The following is an 18146-nucleotide window of genomic DNA, read 5'->3' as shown; positions in this document are numbered from 1 at the left end:
CCAGCTTTGAAGCCAGGGGTAAGATGACGGTGATACTCACATAGTTTGATATAAGGTCTGGGTGGTTCTTCTCTATACCATCATCCAGGATGGACACCACCACTCCCTTCCCAGTGTAGCCCAGCTCCCATGCACCTTTAGCATTCAGGTCACGATGATTAGTATTGTACTGTAGAGTAGAAAACACCAAAACCAGTCAATAGACTCTAAAGATTACAAGACACGCATGTGAGATGACGAAAATGATCAAACTTCTTTGCATTATCAAATTAAGCAATATACCACAAACCCCTGAGATGCCTTATTGCTATTATAAACTTGTTACCAACGTAATTAGTGCAGACAAAAATGTATGTTTTGTCATACCAGTGGTATACGGTCTGATATACCACGGCTGTTAGCCAATCAGCATTCAGGGCTCGAACCACCAAGTTTATAATTGTTTTTAGACTATGAAATGTAAAAAATAAAGAGCGATCGTCACCAAACAGAAATATATAGATGAGTGTTTCCGGTCACAACTTGCAGACTTGTTTACATGCTGCTGTGCGTTTTGTTGCCAACCTTACTTTGCTACCTGACAACTTTACCGTTTMTACTTTTTAATTACCGTTTATATTTTTWGTTTTTCCCTCACTCAACTTTTTTTCATTTAACTTTTTCACTCCTGACGTTTTATCTGGACATGGTTCGTCAGGACTTCCAACAGTTGAAGCTAAGTAGTAACATTAACATGATGCCTTCTACTGCCTATTACTGCCTTCTACTGCCTATTACTCATAATATACAGGAGAATGATCYCCTTATGGCGAGGATAGCTGTGCTGCAAGCCCAGCTTCAGACGCAATCGTTAGGCAAGGGTAATTTCAGTGTAGGAAAGGATGAAACAGCGTCTGTGCCACCAGTAAGTACAGATAGTAACGTTAGTATAAATCCCCTCACACGGTCCCTGCAGCCAGACAACTTTCTCATGGCTTCTGGAGGGAAATGCTGTAGGAATGCTCAACCGGTGTCGCTCATTCAGCCGACAGAAACTTTCAACCGTTTCTCCCCATTAAGCAGCGAGTCGGAGTCAGAGGTCGAGCCTTCTCTGGTCTCTACTCCTCCCGTTACGGGGTCTGAGACGGCAAAGGCTCCCACCATTAGCTCTGACAAATTGAAAACCCTAGTCATTGGCGACTCCATTACCCGCAGTATTAGACTTAAAACGAATCATCCAGCGATCATACACTGTTTACCAGGGGGCAGGGCTACCGACGTTAAGGCTAATCTGAAGATGGTGCTGGCTAAAGCTAAAACTGGCGAGAGTAGAGAGTATAGAGATATTGTTATCTCCACGTCAGCACCAACGATGTTAGGATGAAACAGTCAGAGGTACCAAGCGCAACATGCTTCAGTGTGTAAATCAGCTAGAAATAGTGTCGGCGTCGAGTAATTGTCTCTGGCCTCCTCCAGTTAGGGGGAGTGGATGAGCTAAACAGAGAGTAACAACTTAATCGCTGGTTGAAAACTGTTTTTTGCCCCTCCCAAAATAGATTTGTAGATAATTGGCCTTTTGGGACTCAACAAACAGGACCAAGCCTGGCTGTTGAGGAGTGACGGACTCCATCCTAGCTGGAGGGGTGCTCTCTTATACTCAACATAGACAGGGCTCCCAACTCCAGCTCCACAATGAAATAGGGTCAGGCCAGGCAGCAGGCTGTTAGCCAGCCTGCAGCTTAGTGGAGTCTGCCACTAGCACAGTCAGTGTAGTCAGCTCAGCTATCCCATTGAGACCGTGTCTGTGCCTCGACCTAAGTTGGGCAAAACTAAACATGGCGGTGTTCGCTTAGCAATCTCACTAGAATAAAGACCTCCTCATTCTGCCATTATTGAAAGAGATCGTGATACCTCACATCTCAAAATAGGGCTACTTAATGTTGATCCTCACTTCAAGGCAGTTATAGTCAATGAACTAATCACTGTCATAATCTTGATGTGATTGGCCTGACTGAAACATGGCTTAAGCCTGAAGAATTTACTGTGTTAAATGAGGCCTCACTCCTGGTTACACTAGTGACCATATCCCCGCGCATCCGCAAAGGCAGAGGTGTTGCTAACATTTACGATAGCAATTTTCAAAAAACAAAACAAAAAAAATACCTTTTCGTCTTTTGAGCTTTAGTTATGAAATCTATGCAGCCTACCATATTTTTTATAGTACTGTTACAGCTCGCGGCATAAACGTTCTCACTGAGTTCCCTGAATTCCTATCGACCTTGTAAGTCATAGCAGATAATATTCTAATTATTGTTACTTTAATATACATTGAAAAGTCCACAGACCCACTCCAAAAGCGCTTTTCGGAGCCATCATCGACCAGTGGGGTTTGTCCAACATGTGTCTGGACTACTACCTGCCACAGATTCTGGACCTAGTTTTGTCCCATGGAATAATTTGTGGATTTAATGTTTTTCTATACCCGACTATCGACCCATTTATACGTTTACAATTGCAACAAATAATCTGCACAGCCACCCAAAAGCATCAAAAGTGTGCTATAAATTCTCATACAACCCAAAGATTCCTGATGCCTTCCAGACTCCTCGCTACCCAGGGCTCAGAGGACAAAAATCTGTTAACCACCTACTGAGGACTCAATTAACTTGCGCAAACCCTAGATGCAGTTTGCACCCTAAAATAAAAACATTTGTCATAAGAAACTAGCTCCAGTATACAGAAAATACCGAGCTCTGAAGCAAGCTTCCAGAAAATTGGAACGAAATGGCACACCAAATGGAATCTTCGACTAGCTTGGAGACAGTACGTGACAGTATGAAGAGCCCTCATCTGCTGCTCGATCATCCTATTTTCCAACTTAATTGAGGAAAATAAGAACGATCCGAATGTCTTTTGATACTGTCGCAAAGCTAACTAAAAAGCACATTCCCCAAGAGAGGATGCTTTCACTTCAGCAGTAATAAATTCATGAACTTCTTGAGGAAAAGATCATGATCATTAGAAAGAATTACGGCCTCCTCTTAAATCTGCGTATTCCAATCAGTTGTCTCAAGTCTGCACACTCCTAGACCTAGATCAAGGGAGACACAAGTGTTTTAGTACTATATCTCTTGACACAATGATAATACCATGGCCTCTAAACCTTCAAGCTGCATACTGGACCCTATTCCAACTAAACTACTGAAAGAGCTGCTTCCTGTGCTTGGCCCTCCTATGTTGAACATAATAAACGTCTTCTATCACCGGATGTGTTCCAAATCACTAAAGTGGCAGTAATAAAGCCTCTTGAAAAAGCCAACCTTGACCAGAAAATATAAAAAACATCGGCCTATATCGAATCTTCCATTCCTCTCTAAATATTTGAAAGCTGTTGCGCAGCACTCACTGACTTCCTGAGACAAACAGTATACGAAATGCTTCAGTCTGGTTTTAGACCCCTCATAGCACTGAGACTGCACTTGTGAAGGTGGTAAATGACTTTTTAATGGCATCAGACGAGGCTCTGCATCTGTCCTCGTGCTCCTAGACCAGGGTGTCAAAGTCAAATGGACGGAGGGCAAATAAAAATTTAGCTACAACCGAGGGCCGACTGTTCGAAGTTCATTGAAAATTTTTTAATGACGCATATGTCTAGTGAACCTAATGACCTACTGAAACTAACAAATTATTCCAATATGATCAGATAAAATAAAGCAATATTTTTTATGGCTCTGTCAGTATCTTTAATTTTCAACAGACACAAAAGACAAATTTCCTTATATAAATCACATATAATGAACATTAAATGAAAGAAACGGTATTCAAGGCACCATCAGTAGCCTATATTTCTATTTAGCAAAAAGTGGGCTAAATTTACTTCAAAAGAAAAAAAATAATCAGATTTTATATCATCACTCAAACTGAAAATTTTAAAAATATAATTGATTGAAATACATAAATAAAGTGCAAAAATCTATTAAACACACACACTTTGTTAAGGAGAAGTAACATGCAGTGAAACAAATATTAAACTAACTTTTAAACTTGAACTGAGTAAAAATCTAAATATGTGATGCACAGTAATGTTCACTTGTTTGAGGTTGAGGGTGATACTTGGTGGTGTCCCATCTTTTCCACAAGTTCATCAATGTTCGGGGAAGGCTCTGAGCTGAGGAAATCCTCAGAATTGTGGAGGTGTTCAGCAGTAAGTCGACTTCTGTGTGATGTTTTGGTTAGGTTTCATCAAAGAAACAGTTGTTCACACAGGTATGTGCTGCCAAACATAGACACGTTTGAGCAGCCTGGATGCGCAGCTGGGGCATTGTGTCGGGGAGGAAACGGGCGAACTCCGCCCACCACTGCCGCATATTTGGCCCTCAGTGCATCATTGCATTGGAGTCAATCAACTCCATTTGGAGTTTGGTGGTGAGCTTTCCACGTCAACAGCAAATGGGTTACCGAGCAGTTCCAACCGGCTTTTTTGTGCTTAGTCAGCAAATCGGCGTCGAAAGTCAGCGGCAAGCATACCTATTTATCAGCCAACTGTGCGCTCGGAAGCACTGGTAGAGCTTCTCTTTCATGGCCTGGCAGCTGGGAAAGTGGCTCAAATTTTCTTTCCGCATCTGCGTCTCCACAGAGTCAGTTTGGTTTAAATGCCTTCACTGTACTGTACATATCAGAGATGACATGATCCGACCCTGCAGCTGCAAGTTCATTGCATTCAGATGACTCGTAATGTCACACAGAAAAGGCCATTTCACACAGAAACATTTCGTCTCGGAGTTGTGTTGTGTCTTTCCTTTGCTGTCCAAGAACAGACAAATTCCTCACGAAGCTCGAAAACTCTTTGAACACCTTTCCCTGGCTTAGCCATCGCACCTCGTGTGATAAGGCAAATCACCATGCTCGTTTCTAACTGCCGTCAGAAATGCCTTGAACTGGCGTGATTCAAACCTTTGGCTCTGATAAAGTTAATGTGCGGTGATGATGCTCTTACATGCTCCATTTCAAGGCTTTACCGCACAAGCTTCTGGTGTAGATACAATGATAAGCTGTCAGCTCACCTGTCGCGTTTTCTCTTGCATCTTTCGTATCTTCGCCACCAGTCGCTCCTGTGTCCACACATCGCAGGTGCTCGTCGGTTGTCAAACCCAGAGTTTTTCAAGGCAGCTCCATTCCATTTACACATCTTGAACACTCTTCATACAAATCATGCCCCGTAGTTGTGCCATGCATAGGACGTAAAGCCAAAACTCCTCTGTCACGCTTAGGCTGGAGTCCACTCCGCGGATGAAAATTGACACTGGGCAATGTCAGAAATGTGGTGCTCTCATCACACAAGAATATGCAATGAAATCTTTTCCCTTTTTCAAAGCTGCTCTTTTTAGATTGATGGACAACTGGTATCTTCCTCGGCAAGGTGTTTCTGCTCAGACTCACATTTAAAAGAGTTGCCTTTTTCTGGGCAAACTTCGTCACAAAACTTTAATCATGCAGTTTTTGATGAAATCCCCTCCGTAAATGGCCGGCTGATTTAGCGATCTCTTTCGCCAAAATAAAACTGGCTGTACAGCAGCCTGGCTTGTGAATTTGGCTTTTTTGAACAGAGCTTGTGAGATTTGAGGCCTCGTTTTATCCTCGCCTTTTGTAGCTTTGTTCCATGTCTCATATTCTTGTTTTTGTCCGGTGTTCGTTTCATAATGTGTCTCAGATTATCTCTTTCAGTACCGCACACTTTATCCACAAGGACACACAGTTTTCAGCTACCTCCGTAACATATACTCCGACTCCCCTTGTTTGAACCCCGGTTCTCAGTGTCCTTTCCGTTTTGCCATTTTTGATGGGTATCTGAAAGTTAATTTTACTGTGATGCTGACGACTGCTGTGCAATAAATATTGAATGAAGCAGCCTACTGCTCGGTGCTACCGTTGCATTGTGGGAATGTAGTATTGGTGCGTGTAAAAGATCTGCGGTGCGGCTTGCTGCGGTCTGCGGCCGTTCTAATAATAAATCAAGATTCCCAGGGCGTAAAAAACCTTCTCGGGCCGGATGTGCCCGCGGCTTGATCTGACATATGTGTCCCTAGACTTAGTGCTGCTTTTGATACCATCGATACCAACATTTTTTGGAGAAGATTGGAAACCAAATTGGTCTACACGGACAAGTTCTGGCTTTTAGATCTTATCTGTCGGAAAGATATCAATTTGTCTCTGAATGGTTTGTCCTCTGACAAATCAACTGTAAATTTCGGTGTTCCTCAAGGTTCCGTTTTAGGACCACTATTGTTTTCACTATATATTTTACCTCTTGGGTGTCATTCGAAAACATAATGTTAACTTTCACTGCTATGTGGATGACACACAGCTGTACATTTCAATGAAACATGGTGAAGCCCCAAAATTGCCCTGCTAGAAGCCTGTGTTTCAGACATAAGGAAGTGATGGCTGCAAAATGTCTACTTTAAAACTCAGACAAACCAGAGATGCTTGTTCTAGGTCCAAGAACAAAAGAGATCTTCTGTTGAATCTGACAATTAATCTTGATGGTTGTAGTCGTCTCAAATAAAACTGTGAGGACCTCGGTTACTCTGGACCCTGATCTCTCTTTTGACGAACATATAAAGACTGTTTCAAGGACAGCTTTTTCCCATCTACGTAACATTGCAAAAATCAGAAACTTTCTGTCCAAAAATGATGCAGCAAAATTAATCCATAGTTTTATACTTCTAGGTTAGACTACTGCAATGCTCTACTTTCCGGCTACCCGGATAAAGCACTAAAAAAATTTCAGTTAGTGCTAGATACAGCTGCTAGAATCCTGACTAGAACCCAAAAATGTGATCATATTACTCCAGTGCTAGCCTCCCTACACTGGCTTCCTGTTAAGGCAAGGGCTGATTTCAAGGTTTTACTGCTAACCTACAAAGCATTACATGGGCTGGCTCTACCCTCTTTCCGATTTGGTCCTGCCGTACATACCTACTGGGATTCTCTGCCTCTAACCCTATTACAGGGCTGAGTCACTGGCTTACTGGTCCTCTTCCATGCCGCCCCTAGGAGGGGTGCGTCACTTGAGTGGGTTGAGTCACTGACGTGGTCTTCCTGTCTGGGTTGGCGCCCCCCTTGGGTTGTGCGTGGCGGAGATCTTTGTGGGTTATACTCGGCCTTGTCTCAGGATGGTAAGTTGGTGGTTGAAGTATCCTTAGTGGTGTGGGGCTGTGCAATGGCAAAGTGGGTGGGGTTATATCCTGCCTGTTTGGCCCTCTCCGGGGGTACATCGGTTGGGGCACAGTGTCTCCTGCCCTCCTGTCTCAGCCTCCAGTATTTATGCTGCAGTAGTTTATGTGTCGGGGGGCTAGGGTCAGTCTGTTATATCGGAGTATTTCTCTGTCTTATCCGGTGTCCTGTGTGAATTTAAGTATGATCTCTCTAATTCTCTCTTTCCTCTCTTCTTTCTCGGAGGACCTGAGCCTAGGACCATGCCTCAGGACTACCTGGATGATGACTCTTGCTGTCCCCAGTCCACCTGGCCGTGCTGCTGCTCCAGTTTCAACTGTTCTGCCAGCTATGGAATCCTGACCTGTTCACCGGACGTGCTACCTGTCCCAGACCTGCTGTTTTCAACTCTCTAGAGACAGCAGGAGCGGTAGAGATACTCAGTGATAGGCTATGAAAAGCCAACTGACATTTATCCCTGAGTTGCTGACTTGTTGCACCCTGACAACTACAGTGACTTTTATTATTTGACGATGCTGGTCATTTATGAACATTTGAACATCTTGGCCACTCTGTTACATTCCACTGGCACAGCCAGAAGAGGACTGGCCACCCCTCATAGCCTGGTTCCTCTCTAGGTTTCTTCCTAGGTTTTAGCCTTTCTAGGGAATTTTTCCTAGCCACCGTGCTTCTACACCTGCATTGCTTGCTGTTTGGGGTTTTAGGCTAGGTTTCTGTACAGCACTTTGATATATCAGCTGATGTAAGAAGGGCTATATAAATACATTTGATTTGTTTGGGTGATGTGGCCCATGAGAAATGTGTCAGACTGCATTAGACATCAATCATAACAGAAAATGACAAAATCCCCATGGGAGGCAGACTGCATCCTGTGGCACCAGATAGGCTTACAACCTCCTGTGGTGCTAGGCAGACAAAGACATAGACAGACAGGTAGGCAGACAGACAGACTCGTCACTTAGCATGTAGCATCAGTCCCAGACCAGACTCAGCATACATCTCTCATCAGAGCCACCCCCTGAGTGTCTGTTCGTGGACAACCAGCTAGCATGGTAATGGTACAGGGAGACTTCTACACAGGCCTTTTGGTATTCTCTCCATATCATCCTTGACCTTTGGTCAAACACCATGTTTGATGCCTTGCCGTTCTCACACAGCCATTTCTCTAGAATGCTGCCGCAATTTAATGTAATTTGTCTGAAAAGTGCCCTCCTACTATTTTCCTCTCATCCAAACCCTTCAGTGTCAGATAACCATGGCCAAAGCTTTGATCTGTGTAGATTCATCTCACTCAGAAAATCCTGCTCAAATCTGACTCAAAAGTGGAAATTACCATGAAAATTATCCAGGTTCTTGTAATGGTCTTGGACTTGGTATTGGTCTTTTTCCTATACCTAAATTGACCATTCTTACTGCATTAAATATTGGCACATGAACACATTTTCCTGCCTTTGAAATCTCACACTGTGCTTTGAGATTTTTCCATCATTTATCTAGTGATATAAGCTAACAGATCAGTGATATGAGCTGCTGTCATACATATAAATAAGCAGAGGAAGTAGCAGCAGAGTCTARCCATGTCCTTATCATAGAGACACAGTGTAAACTGACTACACAGATACTATCTGCAACCAAGAACCACCTGGGCTCAGACTAGGCTCTCAGACTCGGCTCTCAGACTCTCAGACAGCAGCACTCCATCTAGAACACTGCTTTGCCTGACTACACCCTTAAACACCACACTACAACATTATTACACCTTTGCTACAGCTACATCCTCCCACTAAACCTAAATACTTGACATTCCTTACACCATCACCACCATCCCATTGCATACTCTCTACTCCTCGTACCTCACTCCACAGTAGCCTTACTAAACCCACTCTACACACACTAACAGCAAGCAGCATCAGCTATACCTCTCCATACTTCTCCATTGCAGGGCCCCAGGTTCCCCGCTTCCCTCTGTAGCGTGATAGTAACCTGCTTAAGTCAAATCAGTGTGCCTGGAGAGTTAGCTAGCGAGCTGTGTGCGACAGAGCTGTGAACACCGGAGGGGAATTAAATGTAGCTAGTCACACTGGTGAAGTCAGCCCCCCCCCCCAACAGCAGACAGCAGCTCGGGGACATGGGGCGAAATTGGATTTGCTTCAGCACCAGCGTGAGCGTGCGGSAGAATAAGCGAGGAATGTTTGTTTGTTGAGAATTACAATCAACTCTTTATATTGCCTTGAACCTTCTTTGAGACTAATTAAAGGTGGAGCAAAGTGAAGAGAAATCACAACTTGTTCTCACCGTTTCTTTCATGGACCACTGGATCAGACTGTGTAACCTTCTCAAAGTCAAAGTGCGTCACTTTGCATTTAAGATGATACATACAGTCAATAACTGAGACTGGTTTAATTTCAGTCCTTTATTTGTATTCACTGCCTCGTTCGGGGACTGTGCCATTGTCTGGGGAATACAATAAATAGATGAATTCAATTTAAGACTGGAAACCCAAATGTGTATGCCGTTCTGATAATGGACTCCTAAAAGACCATGGTCATTAAGCAGTCCARTCTGCATCAACCAAGACGCTTAATCGCATCCACTCCTTCAGACAAAAGGGCCTCCATGTTTAAATACAGTCTATTGAATAGAGCAACGTTTATTTTTTTACTCAGCCAACAGGGAACTATCCACTGAGTTATTGAGAACAGGCAGACAGATCAAACAGAGTGCTGGGCCCTGCTGTGCCACTGTATGGGCTCTTATGTCATTTCCCTTTTAATAAAGAGACTGGCTCTATAGAGCCCTGTGCATCCAGACATAACATTGCACACAGCCGAGCACAGGGAGGAATTACTGATCAACTGAGAAGAGGTTTGAACTGTCTGTCTCCTGACAACACCGTGGCTTCAGTTATGGACAGTCGTCTGAGAGGTTGTTTCTGAAATTTCAGTCCATACACTGAGGAAGCCATTGTGGCTTATTTATGACAGCAATGAAGCACAGAGTGGGTATTGATTTCTCTCCCTACGCATTTGAGACACATTCTTCCTCATATTTTTCCTATTGAGAGATAATAAAGTGATAKAGATTGTTAAACGTCAGCCAGACTTGGTCTACTCACCAGGTACCACTGCTGGGTAAACTTGGGGTCCGAGGGCTCCGTGTAGATGTCCCTCTTCTTCCTACTCTTCACCACCTGCTGTTCTGCCCACGTCACCTGAGGAACACACACACACACACACGCACAGAGCGAGAGAGAGAGAAAGGCATCAGTCATGGCATCAAACAGAGAGACGTGATTACATTCAGCTTGGACACTACATTAAAGCTGGAATCCTTAAATGGTGAATCTGCGAAACTACAACAAACAAGTTATTGCAAACACATGTGAGAAGCAGCAGAATGTGTACTGCAATTTTTTGGTTACGTTGGGCGAGGCTCCTCACATCCGCTTCGTCAACAAAACAGAAACAATAACAAAAGCCGTGGGGCAGACAGTGGCACCGTTTCCCCTACTGCGGATTCCATCTTTAAGTAGACTCGCTCACCATGCTAATATGCGGATGGGAACGCCACTACTCCACTAGTAACAGGGATTTCAACCAGAGGAGGGCCATTACTGAAGTAGCCGTGCTAAAACGGCACTCAATATACCAGAGGAAGACCATTAGTACAGGGTATAAGGAATAACAATGAGCAGGAGGGAACATGAGGGTCACTGTTTCCCCGAATGAAAGAGAAATCTAGTTTCAGCAAGCAGAGCGGGATGACAGCAGAGAGAGATAAAGGGAACAGCAGTTCTAACATACGTTTCAGGAGCTCCTCATTAGAGACCGAGCCTAACGACGGCCTGCGCTGAGACTAATTACAACTGCTAGATGAGGCCAGATAGGGGGCCACACACACAGAAGAACACAGAAACACACACAATATCACATTAACGCAGACAGATACAGACCCACAAACAAAAATCCACATTAACATAGAAAGGAGGATATACACACACACACACTGGAGGACACACTACGACACCGTCTTTGTCCTCAGTCTCCCTCCTCGCTGTGCTATGCCTCCCCACACAAAGCCCTGGTAATAAGTAMGCAGGAAGGATTTTTCTGGATATTGTGTGCATTGTGTTTTATTTCTTATTTTATTACCAGGTATTACTGCGCTGTTGGAGCTAGAAACTGTGTAAGCGACCAATAAAATTTGATTTGAGCTATTCTTCTCTGGGAGTCCCGGCCGGCGTGCTGCAGAAAGTGTAGACAGAGGCAGATTGCACAAGGCGACAACCCTGCGTCACACCCCCTCTACGGGCTGCTGTCTCCCTGTACAGTGGAGCAGCTGAAAGGAACACAGGCAGAGAGGGAAGTGGAGAGAGGGGTGTGGAAGAGAAGCTGCAGCAGGGAGACAAGAGACTGCTGCAAGGACAGAGAGGCAGGCATGAAGGACAACCAGGAACCACAGCAGCCCCCTCTCTGCTAACAGCTCAAACCACAAGAGCGTCAATAACACCAAGGTTACTACCGACACAACACGCACCTTTATGCACTGCCCTCCAACCAATAATTGGTGTACAGAAGTTGTTTTTGTTTTGTTTTTTTAATTGGGGGAGAAATTGGACGTGTTTACATGAATCGATGTTGAAAGGCCCTTGCTGGTTGGCAGTTGTACAGAATCACACTGGAGCAGATGCTTCCACAGTGGGTGGCCCCTTCACAAGGTCAACACATTAAGAAGAATGGGGGACTGGGGGTGGGGCGCTACTGTACTGACAGCAGCAATATGAAAACAGAGATAACATGGGTGATGGTCTGTGTCCTACAGCAGGGGATATCAGATGAAATAGTGGGGCATGGATAGGAGAAGAGGTTTAGGTAGGCTGAACCACTCTCCCAGGTCAGTCTATGGGGGCGTCACAATACAAGAGGCTTCCCCTCCATGTCTCCTCGTCTCTGCACTGACACTAAGGTAGGTGAAAGCCAAATGACAGGATGCCTACCAGGAATTTTCTGTCCCAGTTTAATGTCAGCGCAGGTAATGGAAAGAAGATGAAAGGAAGCTACGTTAGACTATTGAGATGTACCATCCGACTTCACTCCATTACCCATGAGTCCATGTGGCTTCCTGTCAGGAAGCAACACAGTTTCCATTGGTCTCTAATCCAGGCTGCAGTCATGGAACAGAGTAGATAGTGTTGCTTTCCTATTTCTTCTCCCCACAGACCAGTCATCAGCTTTACACTCACCAGCTCCACACAYAACAATGACAACTAAGGCGACCGGGGTCATCAAAAACAGAGTTCAAAAAGGAAACGGTGATATTGCATGGCCAGAAGCAACATGGTATTCCCTGACTGTTAAGTCTCTTACTCTGTGATTTACTGGCGGCCACAGAATGAGGCTAGGTCAGCCATGCGGAGTGTGAGAGGGCCAAAAGAGGGAGGGAGAGGACCCCTTTAATTGCGCCGTTCCACAGTCTGGGCTCGTTCTCCTGCAAACAAGGCATTAACAAGGCCTGCTACAAGACCCCTTAATCACAGCTCAAGCACACTCAGTCAGGCATGCAGATTAGCTGCCGGTACTGGCCTCACTATGTGGTGTGTGTACTGAGAACACACGAAGCACATTAGGGAGAAACCTCACTTTGCATGAAAACAGTCTCTATGGTAACTCAGGGCAACACTGTTTACCCTCTGCATTTGGCCAATGGAGCCTGTCATTGCTTTCARGAACTCTGCCAACCACAATACAACCAGAAAGAACACTGTTCATAGTTTGTTACCTTGATGTTCCAGATGGAAAACCTCCATCCAGTTCAACCAGGGGAGATGAGATTAGAAATTGAGGTTTTGGACTGTTAATGAACAGTCTGCTAAGCTCAGACAGCGTCAGCCTGGGGGAGGGGGGTCAGTATCTCTGAGGTTATTGATTAAAACAGGTCAGCCATGACAGAGAGCGTCCCAGAGTAGCTAAATCCCCTCTCAAGATGCACAGGGTTATCAGTAGCGCCTGACTGCATAGTGGATGGGTAGACTAAACCTCACATGGAGCAACCAATCCTTTCCATATGACTGCTCTCTTCAATTAGCCTAACGGATCACCCCCAGAAACAGCATTAATGGGGCTTGTGTTAGTCTTGACACTGAGAACACTTTAATAAAAGTATTTCATATGAGACAGGGAGTGAATAAACATTTTGAATGGATGGATTTAAAATCAACACAATAAGACAAGAGCAGTTAACTTTGTCTGAGTTTTTAGTTTACCACAGATTACCGTCCGATCCTCAGTCAAGACAGACAGACGTTTCCAATGTTCATTACACTTAAAGGCCTTTGCCAAAGTTTCCCTATCGCAAACAGAGACAATTAAGCAAATGTTTGAAAAGGGGAAAATCGGAGCGAGCCAGAGAGGGAGTCTCCGGGAATTCTTAAACAGACCGAGTGAGGTGGAACAGAACAGAGGGAACAGCTAGCAGTTAACAGATAAGATCTCCATTATAACTGGGTCCGGATYCCAGCTATCTGAGACKGCTTTTCTCCTCGCTCCAGACCATTCACATACAGGACCCCGGCTGCTTGGTTAAACGCTGCTGTCCAGCAGATACTGAGCAGACAGGTCTCTGTGCCTTCCTTCCTGCTCTCTTCTCTTCCCCTCCATATACAAACATGAACACAACCTTAGGCTCACACCAAAGCAACAACCACAGCTAGAGTACTATTACCATGGCAGAGCATGGCTGTAGTGTTACATTGCTGTAGTAAAGGTAGCTGTATGGATTGTAAAATGATTAGGTCCAGGGGTTTTCCCTGACCACATGGCCAGACCAGGAAAAACTTGTGGTAATACTGATGGCTGGATTGATGGKATTTCCATGGGTATATCATTTAGGCCTAACTAACAATTTCACTACATCAATGGTCTTACAACAGCAACACAATATTAGAGCAATGCATCACCATTAGATGTGAATGAGCAGCCGGGCCAAGCCCAGGCATTAGCTCCTCGATCAGCGGGGTCTGTCAGCCAGACTGAGTTTTGGCAGAGTCCCTGGCCGTTTAGTCCACAGTAATGTGAGAGTCTTTGAGCAGGGTTTATTGCTGCTTTTGTTTGGGATCCATCTCCCCCAGTGTGACTGCTGTGGGCCACAGGGCTGACCTGAGCAGAGGAGGGAGGTGCAGGGAGGCTCCCCTTTCTCTGAGGTGCTCTGGGAGAAAAGGAATTCAACAACAGGAAATGGAGCGGCGGCTAGAGAGGAAATCCCGTCAGTTGAGTGGTAAGCGGAGGGGTGGGGAGTGGGGTTGGGGCGGGAACCGTGTTGTTTTGGTGCTGTGCTGCTAAGGGTAAGAGGAGATAGGCCACACAACGCTTTTCCCACCGTGCACCTGCTTAAGACAAACAGCGGCGAGACTTGGCCACAGTTCGCTGGCTGAATGACCTCCCATAACGCTGGGAAACCAAAACATGGGTTCTCTAAAGTCGGCAGGAACGAGGCTGGGTAGGGGAGGTGTCCACTGGKAGACTGCAGTAGCACTTAGTCCTTCCCTTAACACACAATGGACTTCCTATGACACCCTATATTTACAGGGGATTTTCAATTGTGGGTTCCCAGGGAATGTCAGTTAGTTAGTTCCCTGGACATCAGTCTGTGGGTTTGTGTTACAAGCCCTCTCTCTCTGATCTTCCCATCTGGACCCGAGCTGCGCTGAGTGACAAACAGTGAAGTTCTGAGCGGCTGCTGCAGATGGCAGGACATTCATTGTGCTGCAGTTCAAACGCTCGCCTTTCACAGCCATGGAAACACAGCCAGAGCTCAAAGAGCTACAGAGGGAAACGTGAGACCAGGAGACCACAGAGTGAACTACACACAGCACCAGCCACACTAAATCACAGACCTTTTAAACAGGGCACCATCACTCAAACATCCACCACACACACACACACACACACACACACACACACAACATACACACAACAGGAGTGGAAGAGAAGTCATCAGACAAGACAGGCATTAGAAATCAAACTGGAAACCTAATCTATTCAGAGGTGGTTTGAGAATGGGGTCATTAGACAGCACAGTATAGCCAAGCACGGTATACGTGTGTATGTGAGTAACATGTTTAGGATGTTCTCACCTCCCAGCTCTAACGTAAAGCAGGGAAAGGAAACGGATCGGGCAGATGCTGTAGGGTGTCAGAGACATCCATTAAAAGTGGGTGATAAATGAGAGCTTAGGTCTCTGGCACTCTGCCCTGTAGTTGTTAGCTCACCGTGGTCCCCTTTGCGTCGACCCTCGCCCCCGCTGTCTACCTAATGGCCGCTCCACAGGTGGTGAAGTACCTGCAGCTCCTCCAGTCATGTTATGGAATATAAATTAACCCATCCAACCTAGCTACAGTACAGTGACTCTCAACCTCTTTCACATACTGCCCATCATCACCTCTCACACTGGCTGTGTTGTTAATGGGAGGTGCATTACAGTATGAGTCTAGATTAATTAATAATCTTTCAACAAGCCCAATCCAACCCCCACCCTCTGTTGCGGCTGGTGAAGTCATGTTATTGATAAAAACCCATCCTTCCCTACACTCACATCCCTCCACCCTCTCTAGCTGCACACTCACTCTCAACCTCCTCCTCTGCTTTGATACACTCACCCACCCAACATCTACACACACTCACACCTCCTCCCAAGGTGTCTAACCTGAGGCTCTTTTTGTAGATGGACGTGCGTCCCTCGGTGATCCGACAGAGACCTCTTCTCCACAGAACGGTGCCGGAAGTGATAGAGGTCACCAAATACCTGCAGACAGACACACACATAGGATTATTAATATTATCACCCAATACGTGTAGACACACACAAACAGTCATTAATCCCAGCGTCACTGATGCAGCATCAGTGTATCAGCATCACTACATGTTAGGGAGATAAGGCATTCCATTTGCAAGGGGCCTCTTTACACTACTTCAACAACACAAACTAGGTCCTGGAGAGATACTTGTGTAGCTCAAAATTGTCAAGGGACAAATCTAGATTAAAATCTCTCTTTAAGAGATGTTTCTCACACTACCTCCGGGACAAGGTTTCCGTTATCCAGTAATAGCCGGCTTTTGTCCTATCAAAAATAGAAAAGTCAATAAATAAAATTGGCGCCGGTAGAATAAGAAAAAATCCCATTACAAAATAATGCTTTTCAGCCTATTTATTTATGGAAATACCAGTCCATGTAAAAACATTTGACTGGTCATGCTTAAAGATAAAAAAAATGTGTCTATAGGTTACTTTGTATAATTTAGTGGAATTAAATTGGTGCGTGTACATTTTATTCGTTATGCATCTTATTTATCATCCCACCCGTATAGCATACAGCAGAGCCTTTGAGTGGAAAATCTGTCAGGACAGCGCAAGTGCTGCTGCTGTCTTGTGGTGCTTTCAATACAACTGGGAACTCTGAAAAATACAAGGTCAAATCATGACGTCAGTGATCTTGGAATTCCGAGTTGGATGACTGTTCAAAACAATTACCCCAGTTGGAGCTTTTTCTATTTTCAAGTTGTCTTGAACGTGGCATCACGAAAGGCAGGCTTCATCAGACCGTCACACAACACTTTGCAATGAGCTGGAGGCAATATGCATTTTGAAAACATATACTTATTTGAACCCTGAACGTTCTAATACATATGAGGCATGTCTTACCTTGCTTCACAAGTAGCCTATTAGATCGCCTCGCACATTTCTAATGGATATTTTTACATGAAACCYCTCGCATGTTCAGTGTCCTTTTGACAATGGTGTTAACCCACTAATTGCATTATGGAATGAACATTATTACTGCCTGGTGCGCATTGCTGCGCTTATAATGTGAAGAAATAATATGTTATTAACKTTAAGCTAAACATTTTGATCTGTTGCATCAGACTCATTGCTTTTTAACGTTTGTTTTATGTAGCCTAGGCCTACTGGTTGTATGCATTTGGAATCTATCGTCCCACAACTGTCCCAGAGTCTGTTTGGAATAGGTTATTTCTTTCTCCACAAGCTGACCAACAGAATGGGTAACCTAAACTTCTCTACTATAGTAGATTGACATAGGCTAGGGATTTTGCTGCTCGTTACTCGTCTTGTTGGCTGAGGAAAAGTAAATGGACAGTTATTCTAACATGTTCAAAGTGAACATCAGAATTCGGTAAGAAGGACAGCACATCGTTGAATTCTAGATTTGCATGTTCTGTTAATATGAATTACCATAATCTAAATGTAATTTCTGTCATTCTGAGCACCATGGGTGGACGCCTTAATCAGGTTACGCACCCAATGCATATGGGTCCGGTACATTTCTCAGATGTCCGATAAATTAAAATGCTGCTGGTCAAATGTCCGGTAAATTCAAATGTTGCCTGTCAAAAGTCCTGCACCACATTTTCCTAAGGGGAATCCTGTGAAAACCTGCTCTGGGGGTAGTGTTGGAGACATAACCACTTCTGAGTGGTAAACTGCAAAGACAACAGCTCTCCCACACCACATGCACATGCAATAATTACCTTTATACCAGTAGACAGCATTATTGCTTTTAAAGTATCCACCCATTTGTGAATCCTTGCATTAAATCAAGTGTGCAACACTGTGCAATATGGTTTAGTTGAGAACTTTTTTATATACTAATGCTATTTACGGTATGCTAATAGCTGCACTCACAAGAAGCAGGAATGTGGTTTTTGGCCACACCACATCCCAGGCTAGTGTAAACAGAAAAGTAACACATTTGATGTTGAAGAGAGATAGATCTCACTAGACATATTTTCSAAGTTTAAATCCATATTATACATGACGGGGTGAAGTCAGAAGCCAGACAACATGGCCTGTTAAAGCAGGGCGGTCAAATTCATTCCATGGAGGTCCTAGGGTCTTTGGGMTTTTCCTTTCAATTAAGA

The 18146-nt window shown here is 44.5% G+C and overlaps 1 protein-coding gene across 1 annotated transcript in view; it reads right to left on the bottom strand.

The window, feature by feature from the left end:
- Positions 1-18146, bottom strand: part of LOC111974070 (furin-like) — a 97418-nt gene that overhangs the window by 22616 nt on the left and 56656 nt on the right. The window contains 3 exon segments of the mRNA XM_070447320.1: positions 41-169; positions 10331-10426; positions 15916-16014. Coding sequence (XP_070303421.1) covers positions 41-169; positions 10331-10426; positions 15916-16014 — 324 coding nt within the window.

Source organism: Salvelinus sp. IW2-2015, linkage group LG15 (assembly GCF_002910315.2).
Source record: "Salvelinus sp. IW2-2015 linkage group LG15, ASM291031v2, whole genome shotgun sequence".
Lineage (NCBI taxonomy): Eukaryota > Metazoa > Chordata > Actinopteri > Salmoniformes > Salmonidae > Salvelinus > Salvelinus sp. IW2-2015.
The sequence above is the reverse complement of the archived record's forward strand: the minus strand, read 5'-3'. Positions and strand labels throughout refer to the sequence as shown.